This window comes from Ahaetulla prasina, chromosome 5, assembly GCF_028640845.1.
Source record: "Ahaetulla prasina isolate Xishuangbanna chromosome 5, ASM2864084v1, whole genome shotgun sequence".
In the NCBI taxonomy this organism is placed as follows: Eukaryota; Metazoa; Chordata; class Lepidosauria; order Squamata; family Colubridae; genus Ahaetulla; species Ahaetulla prasina.
Window position 1 is genome coordinate 19,957,072 of NC_080543.1, and position 14,559 is coordinate 19,971,630.

General features: G+C 37.8%; 1 protein-coding gene across 1 annotated transcript; it reads left to right on the forward strand.

Annotated features, from left to right (window-relative positions):
• Positions 1–1,051: 1,051 nt before the first annotated feature.
• Positions 1,052–14,209, forward strand: LOC131199195 (baculoviral IAP repeat-containing protein 3-like). Its single transcript, XM_058184685.1, has 9 exons — positions 1,052–1,203; positions 4,455–6,305; positions 6,413–6,512; positions 7,627–7,705; positions 8,916–8,964; positions 10,038–10,280; positions 12,231–12,482; positions 12,783–12,824; positions 13,364–14,209. The coding sequence occupies exons 2-9, from the start codon at positions 5,333–5,335 to the stop codon at positions 13,555–13,557; spliced, it is 1,932 nt and encodes a 643-aa protein (XP_058040668.1). The 5' UTR covers positions 1,052–1,203; positions 4,455–5,332; the 3' UTR covers positions 13,558–14,209.
• The last annotated feature ends 350 nt before the right edge of the window (positions 14,210–14,559 follow it).

The window sequence follows — 14,559 nt, forward strand, 5'->3', positions numbered from 1 at the left end:
TATTCATTCTCTTTCATTCTTTTTTTTTACTGTTTCAATTTTTATCCTAATATATTCAAATATATCCCAAGTCTTGATGACCAGGGCTTATCTGTCCTCGGGCACACTGCCTGCCCCACAGTCCTGCAGCCTGAAAAATGGGTGATCCTCTACGGTGGGTCTCTTTAGCAGGATACATGATGATGATAATAATTACTAAACGCTTGGGAAGTGTTCGACTAGTGATCTGTGATACGAAATCCAGCAGTTATCTCGTTTGCTGTGTATACTGTCATTTTATTTAAATAAAATAATAATAATAAATAATAATAACAGCAAAAAATATTGCAAAGAACTGAGCTACTTGGAGTATTATGTATCTTAAGAAGGCACTTGATACCTAGGGCGCTGGCAGCAACCCGTATCAACCATTAGCACCAGTCAATGGTATTAATGTTCAGTTGACTGAGTTTCATATTTAATGAAGTAAATAATAATAATAAATAATAATAAGAGTATGGGAGGCGCAGTCCCTCCTAGACTCGGGGACGTCACGGTTCTTACCCCCGCCCCCAGCCTAAAATCGTGGCTTTTTTCCCCGATCTGGAAATTCAACTCTTTTTCGAAGTTCCCACGACCCACGGGACTCTTTCCAGAGAGTCCATTTAAAAAAAAACAACAAACCCAAAAACCTCTGCAAATAAACACGCTGGGAGGCCATCCGATTAGGAAAATTCTGGATTCCTTCCCCATTCAGATGAATAGAATTTATAGAATAGAATTTTATAAATTCTATTCATCTGAATGGGGAAGGAATCCAGAATTTTCCTAATCGGATGGCCTCCCAGCGTGTTTATTTGCAGAGGTGTTTATTTGCAGATCAGGCTCCTTTCGAACCCTGCGGAAGTCGAATGAATTTAAAAACAAAACCCCCAGCGCCACAAACGAAGCCACCCCCGCCCTCCCAGTTGGCGCATGCGCACCCAGAGGCGGCCATCCGCCCTTTATTATAAAAGAACCGTCGCGGAGATTAAAAGGCTCCGCCCTCTGTTCTTTCCCTTCCAATAGGATGGGGGCGGAGCCCTGTTTCGACTTTCCGCTTTGGTGGTTTGACGTCCTTCCTGATTCTTCCCTCCCCCCTCCCCCCCCGGCCGCCTTCGCGACACTATATATAAAAAAGTTTGCGTTTGCCCTTTGTTTGAAGACTAACCGGCGGCTGCGGCGGTAAGTGGGGGCTGCGCACGCGTGGGGCGGCGTGGGCGGGGTTTGCTGGGGCGTCGTCTCGGTGGACACGTTGTCTAGCGAGGGAGGGGACGGGGGCCTGAGGTATTGGGGTGCTGCGTGTGTGTGTGTATACCTGTACCTGTGCGTGTATGTATACACACACACACACGTATGTGTATATACGTGTCTATGTGTAATCGAAACTGCTATTTTCACACCGACTTGATTACCCATTTTCCGGCTGCGCATAAAGCCTTGAGCTTTGACTGTGTTAAAGAGTTGTGTAAGCGCAGCTGCTAACAAGGGCAAGTTGTGAACCCCGCCTCTGGAGACTTGGCGGTGCCTGTGCTTTTTGAAGTGGGGAGGGGGGAGAACCTTGCTGATCCCCGACTGATAAACGTGGTTGGAGAGGTTGAGCAATTGGGAAAGAAGACCACCGGGAAATCTCAGGGCTACATCTAACTAACAGTAACAGAGTTGGAAGGGACCTTGGAGGTCATCTAGTCCCAACCCCCTGGTCACACAGGAGACCTATAGAATAAAATAGAATAGAATTCTTTATTGGCCAAGTGTGATTGGACACAAAGGAATTTGTCTTGGTGCAAATGCTCTGTGTACATAAAAGATATGTTCATCAAGGTACAACACTAATGATAGTCATAGGATACAAATACTATAAATACTATGCTAGGGATTCGAACCGCCGGCCTTTCTGATCGACAAGCTCAGTTCTTCCCTCCACAAGCCCCCAAATAATAGGGGTGCATCTGTGCAGCGGCCAGAAGTGAAACCTGATTCAAAGGAGGCTTTAACCTCTTATTTTTTTTCCCTTCTGGGTAGGGTGGAAGGGCAGCTTTTGTCATTATATCCAGTGGTGAGGATCCTGAAAGCTGCATTCCAGCAACATCTGGAGGATTATATGTTTGAAGATAACAGCAATAGTACTTAGACGTGTATACCGCTTTACTGCCCTCTCTAAGCGGTTTACAGAGTCCGCCTATTGCCCCCAACAATTTGGGTCCTCATAATGAATATTGGATCTGAAGATGATTGTAGTGAATTGACCAAAACCAATCTAATGACCTCTAGTTGCATCAGGTTGGGTCTTTTACAGTTCCCAGATGCCTGGGAATAATTAGGGGTACACTCTGATAACATTTGGAAAGTTTCGTGTTGGGAAGGTTATCTAAGGATGCTGAAGTCTGTGGATATTTTAGAAACAAGTCTGTCCTTGCTGATAAGCTTCTTAGGAGCCTTCAGGGTTTTCCCTGAATACAGTTTCAAAATGTTGTTTTATGAAGTTGGCTGGACTTACTAGGACGCGAATATAGCGTATATGTTTCTGTAGAGCTAGAAAAGTGAGGTTCAAATGTCCTGATCCTTTAGAAGATCTTATAGGTTAGAAGATGAAATTTCTGATAATGAAAGAATAGCCTGTGGGTAATTCTCAGTGCCCAGAATTACTGGATTCAGATGAATATAGGAATTAAATACAATTGACTGAAGATGCATAAACATTACTGCTTTTGATCATGTCCATGATCTGTTTAAGACTACTACTGTGATTTTAACAAAAAACCGGCTGGATATGATATAGCAAATGGCTTCACTTGATGGTAATCGGTCTCTTTTTATACAGTCCTATTGATCTGCTCAGTTAAGATTTCTTAACTGAGAAATTATAGAGATTATAACAATACTGATAAAGGAGAGTATTGGTAGCTCAGGGTTGAAATGAGGGTTCCTTTGTGCTCTCTGAGTTTGGTTGTTTTTTTCCAGATGTTTCATTACCCAAACTGGGTAACATAATTGCTGTAACCTAGTTGGATAATGAAAAGTCTGCAACCAAGTTCAGAAAGGATCCCTAATTACAACAAAGACAGGCTTTAGAAGTTTCCTCGTATCGGTTATCCTGGTGCTTTTGATATTATTATGATATTATGATATTTGTTATAATACAAGCCTAATAATAATAGCTACTCTTCATCCTCTGCTTTCCATTGAACATCTTAAGTTGATATTAGGCCATTACAGTTGTACACAATCTTAATTATGATTAGTCATTGGGTACTAAAGAGATAACAGCTTAATAGAAGATAGATACATTATTTTAAAGCTTTTGGGAAATGGTTTCATCTATTCTTCATTTTCCAGCTCCAGTCTTTAATGTAGGACATAAATAACACAGCAAAGGTTTCTTCATAGGTTTTTCATTTGTAAATCTCTTTATACTTCTAAATGTCTTGCACTGCCAGTTCACCCCGAATTGCTGGTTTCTGAGTTGGGTTACACCTATTCTGGATCTCTTATAATTATTTGTTGAGAGTTGGCATAAAAGTTTAATAAATTATTAACTTGTCTGAACCTTATTTACATTTCTCTCCTAAAGTATATTTACCTTTTTTGGTTTTTGGCTTCACTCTATGAAATCATTCCTTTCCACCTCTTCTCTAAATAAGATATGCCAAATTAAAGTGGTTCTTGCCATCACAGTGATCAAAAATTGTGTTAGTCTAAACAGATTTCTGCAATTTCTTTTTGAGGAGTCAAGAATAGCTCATCTGATTCTAGATCTAAGTGTTTTTGACTGCAGTTACATCAACTGGTATTAGCCATGCTAACTACCACAAAGAGATGTAAATGTTTGGAAAGCACTAGACCAGGAGTAGGCAACTATGACAACTATGGACTCAGGAATTCTGGGAATTGAAGTCCACAGGTCTTGAAGTTGTCATAATTGCCCATCCCTGCACTAGGTGATCTGGTCCTGAGGTGGATCTTTTTTTGTTTACTGTAGCAACTTTATTTTAAGGAGGTTGGAAATCCAGGGTTATTTTTGTAACATGGACAAAAAAAGAAGACAGCTGTTGCCTTCTAGTGATACCTAAAGTGCACAGTTGAGTTAAAGTTTTTATCTAGAGGAAATTGTAAGTATAATTTTAAGATACTAAAGAGTGTTGGGGTTTGTTCAGAGCTATGTCATCAAGCTAAGTTTTAGAAGTTGAACTCTGGAAGATTTAAATTTGCAAAGGTTGAGTAACTCATCTGTAAATTGGTGATTTAATATAGATACAATAGGATTTTGTGCAATTCTAGTCTTTTGTGACTGATGAACCACAAGTTTTAAATTTTTAATCTAAAAACATAATCATGGAATAAAGTTTAAACTTTATATATGCATTATTTATAACAGTTTATATACAAAGTTAATTGTTGTTTAAAGGAGCTTATGTATTTTTCTTTTCATGCAGGTTTCAGTAACCCGAAAAAACATATTTTTCAGTCTTTTTGTAAACATTTCTCCTTGTGAATACCATATTGCATTATGGCTGCTTAAGCCCCTTGAAGGGACTAGAGTCTGAAGTTTGGGAGATAATTTTGTGCATAAAAATATTCAAATTGGTTTTTGCCACTATGCAGGACAGCTGCATCCACTTATCAAACATTATCTGCAATGATATTTTGATTAATAAATTTAAACTGCTGCTTTGGGTTCAACATCTCCATAAACTTATTACATTCAGTAATCCTTTAATAATAATGCAGCCTGACTGAAAATTCACTATATAAGTGAGAATATAAAAAAGACAACAGTCCAAGCCTGTTAGAGTTTTTGGTGACCAAATTCTTTTGATCACATTTCACTGATATGTGTCAGGATAAACCTTTGAGGATTTTTTTATGAAGTATTACTGAGTGAAATGGTATATTGATAAGAAAAAAATGGTTTCTTATTGTAAGGAGAGGTATTCAAAAATGTGCATTTGATTTAAGTTGGCTTTTCTGTAATACCATACAGATAGTCCCTCTTAGATCTTTTGACCTTGTTCTTTCAGAAATAAAAGTTTAAAAAATATTCCTCCATTATTTCATTTGGAAAGAATTGAGTTTCATTGGGACAGAGGCCCCATGTATACAGAGTTATAATTAAAGCCTTAATTGTTTCTTCAAACTTCCTTTATCTTAAATATGCTCCTCCCTCATTTTATTAAGACTTATGTAGTCATAGAAGAAAAAGGAACTACCATATTTTTAAAAAGTCTGGATTGTGAAATTAGGAACAAATTACCCTGTCAAAAAAGGAACTACTAAAGTGAAGTAATAAAAAAGAAAATAAGCATTGCATGTAATGTTAACTTTCAGGTTTTTATTTTATTATGGCCTGGAAGTTGATAAGAATTGCACAAAATTATCTCCCAAACTTCAGACTCGTCCTTTACTCCTCTCCTGTTTTATCTTCATCATGAATGTTATTGGCTCATTTCTGCCGAAATTGAAGAATGACGCAGAGGTGACAGAACTGAAGTATGACTTATCGTGTGAACTCTACAGGATGTCTACATATTCCACTTTTCCATCGAATGTACCAGTATCAGAAAGGAGTCTTGCTCGAGCTGGTTTCTATTACACCGGTCTGAAAGACAAAGTAAAATGTTACAGTTGTGGCTTAATGTTGGATAACTGGAAAAAAGGTGACAGTGCCCTGGAGAAGCATAAGCAACTCTATCCCAGTTGCAGTTTTGTTCAGAGTTTGACTTCAGTAACCAACCTTGGATCCTCGTTTCGTTCTGCCTTTTCACCTCCAGCTACCTCTGGACTTAACTTTTCACATTCTTCAATGCAGGCCTTAAGTTTGGGTCAAGTTGGGTATCACAGTGGAAGCTTTTCCAGTTTTCCTCATAATCCAGTTACATCTGCAGCAGTAGACGATCTATCGCATTTGAGACCAAAGGCTTTCAACCCTATGATGAGCATGGAAGAAAGCAGATTACTCACTTTCAAGGCATGGCCCCTGACATTTTTATCCCCATCTTCTTTAGCCAAAGCCGGATTTTATTATGTAGGACCTTCAGACAGGGTGGCTTGTTTTGCCTGTGGTGGTCAATTGAGTAATTGGGAACCAAAGGACAATGCTATATCAGAACATCAAAGGCATTTCCCAAACTGTCCTTTTGTGGAACAAATTCAAAACAATTCAAGTTTGACTGGCTTTAATTTGGGCATGCAAAACTACATAGGCCGTTTCAGAACCTTCAAAAATTGGCCAGCTACAGTTCCGGTTCATCCACAGCAACTGGCAGACGCTGGCTTCTATTACGTGGGTAAGAGCTTGTTCTTTCACGTTTTGGATTTAATCTGATTTTTCAACAGTTTAAATTCACCGTTTGTCTTTCTGTCTAATTACCCCATGAAATGTTTGTTGTTTAAGGTCGCAATGATGATGTCAAATGTTTCTGTTGCGATGGTGGACTCAGGTGTTGGGAGACGGGGGATGACCCATGGGTGGAGCATGCTAAATGGTTTCCAAGGTACCTTTCATTTTTTTAAAAATGTAATAACAAAGAGGTTGTAATACTTTTGTCTTATTGAAAGTAGAACTGTTTCTCTGAAAAGGGTTCCTCAGTGAGATCTATTTGTATGGGAACATTGCTATTCAAGAAATGAATCTAAAGTTTTGGAGAACACATGGAATTATTAGCTGTCATAACTTGCGTAGAACTGAACTTTAAGCCGGTCAGAATTATCTGAAAATCCATCAAAATGTGGCTGCATATTACTCATCCAATCAACCTAGATACAGCTGCCCTATATTGCTGGAGAAAAATGTATAGTTGCTTTACTCATTTGAAAAGAGGTTGTTCATACACATTTTTCTGTATATTTGCACAGCCATCATGATAACCTGCTGAGGGAGAAATCTTGTTTGCTTTCCTGGAGCATCTTCTTAGCTGCTGTGGAAAGCAAGAAATTGAATATTGATTCAAGAATAAAAGCATTCTTACTCTAGCTATTTCAAAAGCTATTTTCAAAAGTTCTGTTTACCTAAGCTCTAATCAAGTACTGTAGTGATTGGGTTGCATTCTGAATAACTGAAGTTAAGATTTTTTAAAAAGTTATTTTAATCCAGGGAATGGAATAAATAACTCCTTTTGCCCATGGGGTTGAGCAAAAATTTAGGAATGAGTAAAATTTTGGCTTACCATTCTAAGGCTCTGGGCCAAACAGCTCAAGATAGGGTTTATACAAAAATTCAGTTCTTGATTTTCTAATACAATTGCATCTAATAAAGATTCCATTTGTAGTGAAGATGTTTGGCATTAATAATTTTGGGATTATTTTGAGATGTAATAGAATATAAATTGAATATAAAATAAAGACTACTATATACTTATTATCTGCCTCATAGAGGGGATTAATTGGTTTTGGTTCTCTCAGTGTTGATTGGGTAATAAAGGTTTTCACATCTAAATTCCGTTTTTGACAGCTTGACTATATTTAATGCTTCAGTGTATTGTCCTGGGTAGGTTTTGATAAATAAATACATCTTTGGCCCATTAAGCAGAGCATTGTGGCTAATAAATATTTTTAAAAGAGCAGATATCCTGCATATTAAAACTTAAGCTTGGTATACTTTTCTTCTAGTTGTGAATACCTGATTTATAGAAAGGGTCAAGAGTTTGTCCGCCAAGTTCAAGCAAGGTATCCTCATCTTCTTCAACAGGTATGAAAGTACTGTTGCATTTTCACTAATAGCATGATGTCCTTTTTCTTTTGCAGCATAGTACACACATTTGTTGAGAGAATTAACCTATTTTCAAAATTGTATACTACCTTGAACTTTATCTGATCAGACTCTGTTTACAAGAATAGGGTAAGCTCTGGCAGGCAGTACTTTGAGGTAGGAGGGAAGGTTTAGAACCCCTTTACTAATATTGTCTCTAGCAAGGACACCGCACTGTGGTTTTGTAAAAGAACAGCGCAATCCATTTGTTTCAGGCTTTAACCAAGACCACAGAGGCTGTGAAATAAAGCATTATAACATGAAAACAGTCTGCTCCTGGACTGTTTTGATAGAGTTAAAAGAGTGAGCGATTAAAGGCTATAAATATGCCGCCAAATCACAGCCTGTAAAAAAGTTATATAAAATTGGATAAATAACAGGCATGGGCTGTGTTGGCTGTTGTAGACAAGCAGTAGAAATAGCATTTGACTTGTGACTGGTCGCTTAGCAACACCTTTGAACAACCCAGATTCAAAATTCTGATGGACTCTTTCTCCCCACAATCACATGATTTGCATTTGGGTGCTTAGCAGTTGCTCTGCATTCACAGCTGTTTGCAGCATCCTGTGGTCACATGATTGATTTACTGAGTTTTTTTTCCTGGAAACTGGTATTTATTTCTGATTTCAGCAAAAAAAAATGCCCATGATGGACAATGATTCATGTAAAGATCTCTGTGATTCACTTAACAACTGCAGCTGAAAAGATCTCAAAATCAGGTGTAGTCACATGGTGACCTGCTTAATGACTAGCATGACTTATGACCATAATTCAGAGCTTAATTAGGATCATAAGTCGAGAACTACCTGTACCTGATTGATTTTGCATATTATTACACAAACATGGTAACATTGTATATAATGAGCTAGGACCAAATGCAGTGTAGCATGGCATTTTAATCAAAGCACATGCAGATATTTAGGTGGAAGATTCATCAGTTCCCCCAATTAGTGGCACCCAGATAACTTGGGACTACAACCTGTGGACAATTCTCAAATGTTGCAGCTTCAATCTATCTGATAGAATCATGTTGAGAAAGATTGGTTAAATGTATTACTGTTAGCAAATTCTTTGTGAGCAATGTATCTTTGTGAGCAATATATCCTTTCAAAAAAAAAAGCAAAACATTTTCTTTTTGTCTATGTTGTAGTTGTTATCCACTGCAGATACACCTGTAGATGAAACTACAGAAGTACCAAGTAAGTATTTTGATTTGTTTATTTTGTGCCTTTGGGTTAGAGTTGACTCTTGATGATTACCTGGATAGGTCCCTAGAGTTTTTCAGACAGTTTTCCATTGCCTCCATCCTAAGGCTAAGAGACAATGACTGACCCAGGGTTACGCAGCTGATTTTGTGGCCAAGGCAGGACTATAATGTCAGATATCCTGATTTTTCTAGCCCACTCCTTGTAAAAACTATAACAGACTGGCTCTTATCAGAATTTTGATAGCATTTATAAAATCAATATGGGAATCTAGCACTCAGATGTTAACACGTGGTCTGTAGCAATTTGGTTTTGTTATTTTTACTAAGTAAGACACTTTGTCATAGTTTTTAAGTCAATACAATACAATACAATTTATTAATACAGTCTTAGACCAGAACAAATTGTATTGTATTGTATCGTAAGTCAAACATTCCTGAAGCTGACCATTCAAATTCAAACTTAAACCAGAAAAAAATTGCAATAAAATCAAGTTGCGCTATAAAACATAAGTGAAAATTAACCAGTTTTAGCTGCTTGCTTAAAATCTCCATAGATATACAGACCTGTTTAAATCACCAAAGCCCTCTGGTGGTGAATATGGTTATAATTTTTTTTCTAAATTACCATGTCTATACAAGATCAGAATAACAGAATAAAAGATCTGTTGAGGAGGCTAAGTTTAAACTTTAAAGCAAGTGGTATAATTCAGTAGTGTACACAAGGCCTGAATTTGAGGCATTATTGTCTAATTATGACTTTTTCAAGCAGTGGGACTAATGAAGCTGACATGAGTCTGAGGGAGAATAGGGAATAGCAAACTAAATTGACTGAAGGCTTGACTCAGGATATGGCATCTTCATATGCTCACATTCTGTGTTTGAAGAATGTAGCTGGAATACGTATGCCTCTTTTTTTTAGGAAACAGATCTTGGATTTGCAGTATTTTAATTGTGGGAGCCAGTACAGAAGTGATTCTTTTTCATTTGTCTTGTTCTTAATTATTTTGAACCCGGTAAGATACTGATATTTCGAGAAATAATGCTAGAATGTTTTTCTCTGAATAGTTATCCATTTTGAACCTGGTGAGAATACCTCAGAAGATGCCGTCATCATGAAAACGCCCATGGTTGAAGCTGTTTTGGAGATGGGATTCAGCAGAAGACTTGTCAAGCAAACCATTCAGAGTAAAATCTTAACAGCAGGGGAGAATTACAAAACAGTAAACGATCTTGTCTCTGACCTCATTAGTGCAGAAGATGAGAAGAAGGAAGAGGAGAAGGAGGATCCGTCAGAAAAAATAACATCAGGTATATAAAAAGTTTCATGGCTTCAGTTTGATGAATTCTGCTGCTTGAGTCAGACCCCTCTTTTTTCATCTCGGATGAGGCATTTTCGGAGTCTAATGAACTCCGATAACTAGAGAGACCACAGCATTTTCATTCAAAGTTATTCACATTAGCCACGAATATCACAGAGCCAGAGTAGGTAGAAACCAATCTGTTAGATCTAGAAAGAGTATAGAGAAGAGTAACGAAGATGGTTAAGGGACTGGAGGCTAAAGATGGTTAAGGGACTGGAGGCGACACCCAGGGGAAGGGCCTTCTCTGTGGGGGCTCCCACCCTCTGGAACAAACTTTCCCCCGGGACTCCGTCAACTTCCCGACCTTCGAACCTTTCGCCGCGAGCTTAAGACACATCTATTTATTTGCGCACGACTGGGCTAGGATGTTAATTTTAATTCAGTTTTTAATGGGGTTTTAGTGTTTTAATTATAATTTTAAATTCGGCCTTATTCAATAAGTTTTTTAATTAGTATTTTATCTTGTATTTATATTTGTGTTTTTGTGTTTTTAATAGGCTGTAAACCGCCCTGAGTCCCTCGGGAGATAGGGCGGTATAAAAATGTGATTAAATAAATAAAAAATAAATAATAAAACATATAAAGAATGGTTGCTGTAACTGGGTATGTTTAGCCTGATGAAAAGAAGGACTAGGGGAGACATGATAGCAGTGTTTCAATATCTCAGGGGTTGCCACAAAGAAGAGGGAGTCAAGCTATTCTCCAAAGCACCTGAGGGCAGAACAAGAAGCAATGGGTGGAAACTAATCAAGGAGAGAAGCAACTTAGAACTAAGGAGAAATTTCCTGACAGTCAGAACAATTAATCAATGGAACAACTTGCCTTCAGAAGTTGTGAATGCTCCAACACTGGATGTTTTTAAGAAGATGTTGGATAACCATTTGTCTGAAGTGGTGTAGGGTTTCCTGCCTAAGCAGGGGGTTGGACTAGAAGACCTCCAAGGTCCCTTCCAACTCTGTTATTCTATTCTAAATATTTAGATGAGCCTCAATGGAGATCAGATCAGATTCCAAGCTTAGCGGTGTGAAGGCCCCCTGGAGCAAACGTAACAAGTCCTCTTAAGAATTTTGTTTGCATAATTTTCAAAGGGATTCTGTTACTGTATTTACAAACCTGCATGCCCTAACTAAGGTATCTCAAGACTTTGTCCTGTAAACCTTGATAGCTGCCTGGACATGTTTGTTACCATTGTGACTGACCAAACGAAGTAGCATTTGTGAAACTTTCTACCTATATTCTATCTGTTCTTTTTCCAAGATGTTAGGGCAGAGGGGAAAAAAAACCCACAGAGCTTTTAAAGGGCTCAGCCTGATTTAAACAGATGCTGCCAGTTTTCTAACACGTATGCATATAATAGAACCTCTTGACAACACAGTTACTATAGTTTTGTGATGACTGAATACAAGGCAGTTTCTCATATAACAAAGGGCAAAATAACTTCTCTAGCCAACTTAGGACGTTATAAGAATGGCTGTATTGTTTACATGCACTGGAGCCAAAATAGGGTTATTAGCTATTTTGGGGGAGGGTGGTGAAACTCTGCAGCTGACAAAACCTGCAGAAATTAATTCGTATTAAAAAATGGAAATTATTAGTGCTGCCCAGTAGTTGGATATATTTATGTAATATATTGATCATGTCATTCCTATCAGTTTCACCAGCATACTAAATGCTATGCTGTTATGCCAATTTATGTGCCATTGTAGGAGTCATCTTTTTAAAATGCATTTTATGAGGTAAAAAAAGAAATACTGCATTATATTCATGATGCCCCCATTGTGCCTTTCACCTTGATGAGTCCAGAACCTGGGAAATGTCCATTTTTACTCACATTTTCTGCTAAAACTGCTAATAGAAAGGTTTGCCCTGTATCATCTTTTCATTTATTATATTTCAGATCTGGCCTTAATCAGAAAGAATCGAATGGCATTGTTTCAGCGCTTGACATGTACGCTTCCTATCCTGGAAAGTTTATTAAGTTCCAAAATAATAAGTGACCAGGAACACCAAGTTATTAAACAAAAAACCCAGACATCTTTGCAAGCTAGAGAACTGATTGATACCATCTTGGTGAAAGGAAATTCTGCAGCAGACATATTCAGAAATTGTTTACAGGAGTGTGATTCTGCATTATACAAGGATTTGTTTGGTGAGTTTCTTAGAGAAATGCTTTGAATTGTCATTTTCTTGAGAAGTGGTAATCCTAGTCTACTGTAAATCCCAACTGTAATGGATTTATGAATTTTTCATAGGTAAGAGTTGCAAACAGTTTTCTTCCTCTTATATGTAATCGATAATGCAGAGGAAATTCTGTTGATTAGACTTCCCAAAAGCAATTCGCTGTTATGCTAATAATTGTTAAGCAGGGAAGGTTAGAGTTTATCTGCATTCTAATGAATCTGAGGTAATTTGTTACTTGATCTAACAATATTTAATTTACTTTCTTTAGTGGAGAAGAATATGACATACATTCCAATGGAAGATGTTTCAGGTAAGCAATTTACTAAACAGACACGAGTGGCATTTGTAATATAAGGATTGCAATGTTTTTAAGAAAACAGGAGTAAAATAGCTCATAATAGGAATTACGAACGTTTATAAAACTGAGCTGGGTTAATGTTTTGAGTATTTCAAAATTTAATTTGATAAAATGGATACACATGGACAGGGAAATCTTTGGGCCTGGAATAGAATATTCTTCCTTTCTTCAGTAAAATGTCTCCACATAAATTGGTGATAGGATCCAATCTGGGTCAGTGACATATTCTGGTGAGAGAGAAGTTCTCTGAGGATGGCCTCCAGCATGAGTCCGAAAGCTCAGAACAGAAAACTTCTGGGTCTCGGTGAATGACCCAGACTGAATCCTGGAACATTATCCTGGGACACGTATATTTGCTTTCATTCATAAATTCATGGATTGAGGAGGAAAAAGAGTTGCGAATGTCAGGGAAGTGAGGAATGCCTTCATTAAAATAAAGCATAGTTCAAAATGTTATTTTTGCATAGATAATAAAGAGTCTTTAATTGCAGGTTTACCTATGGAAGAGCAACTGAGACGATTGCAAGAAGAGAGAACTTGCAAAGTCTGCATGGACAAGGAAGTGTCCATTGTCTTCATCCCCTGTGGCCATTTGGTTGTTTGCAAGGATTGTGCCCCTTCCCTTAGGAAATGTCCGATATGCAGAGGAACCATCAAGGGTACAGTGCGAACATTTCTTTCGTGAAGAAGATCAACCATGCTGTGTCCCCCCCCCCTCCGGATACATTTTCGTGCTTCCTGAACCGATACTAAACTAATTCAAAACATCCTGATGCTTCAAGTATCTGCAAAATACAATCTAAACTGCAGTTCAATATTCTGGTGGAGGTCACAAAGTTGATGGCTTCTGAGGTCAATCATCTCTCAAGTGACTGTAGTTGGGGATCTGGATAGGCTGGTCCTTTTTAGGACATGATTTGATAATGGTTTGGAGTGACATAAAGAGTGAATGGTGATTTGTGTATTAATGTTTGCTACTGTTAAGTGAAAGAAGCTGTTGAGCCTCAGTGTCATAGTGGTTAGAGTGCAGTACTGCAGGCTACTTCTGCTGACTGCCAGCTGCCTGCAATTTGGCAGTTTAAATCTCACCAGGCTCAAGGTTGACTCAGCCTTCCATCCTTCCGAGGTAGGTAAAATGAGGACCCAGATTGTTGGGGGCAATATGCTGACTCTATAAACCACTTAGAGAGGTCTGTAAAGGACTGTAAAGTGGTATATAAGTCTAAGTGGTATTGCAGTTTATGATTAAAAAGTCTGGAAAGATTGCTGGTGTAACTTGTTGGCTAGTTGAAAATTTTTATTTACCATAAATAAAACTTTGATGTGATTGAAAGAAACATTCTGGGTCTGTTGTATCTATATTCATTGTAGAATACTTGAGTAACTACAGAGGTAATTATGTGTCATAATTCATAAGCATCTTGAAATAGCGTTAAATACTTTTGTGAAATTAAGCAATGTTGACAAGTATTATGCAGAACGTTTTTTAAACTTGATTTGCAAATTATTATGTTCAGTAGATTACAGTAGTCCTCGACTTATGACTACAATTGAGCCCAACATTTCAGTTGCTAAATGAGTTATTTGTTAAGTGAATTTTGCCCCATTTTATTGCCACAGTTGTTAAGTGAACCACTGTAGTTGTTACGTTAGTAACACATTTGTTAAGTGAATCTGGCTTCTCCAT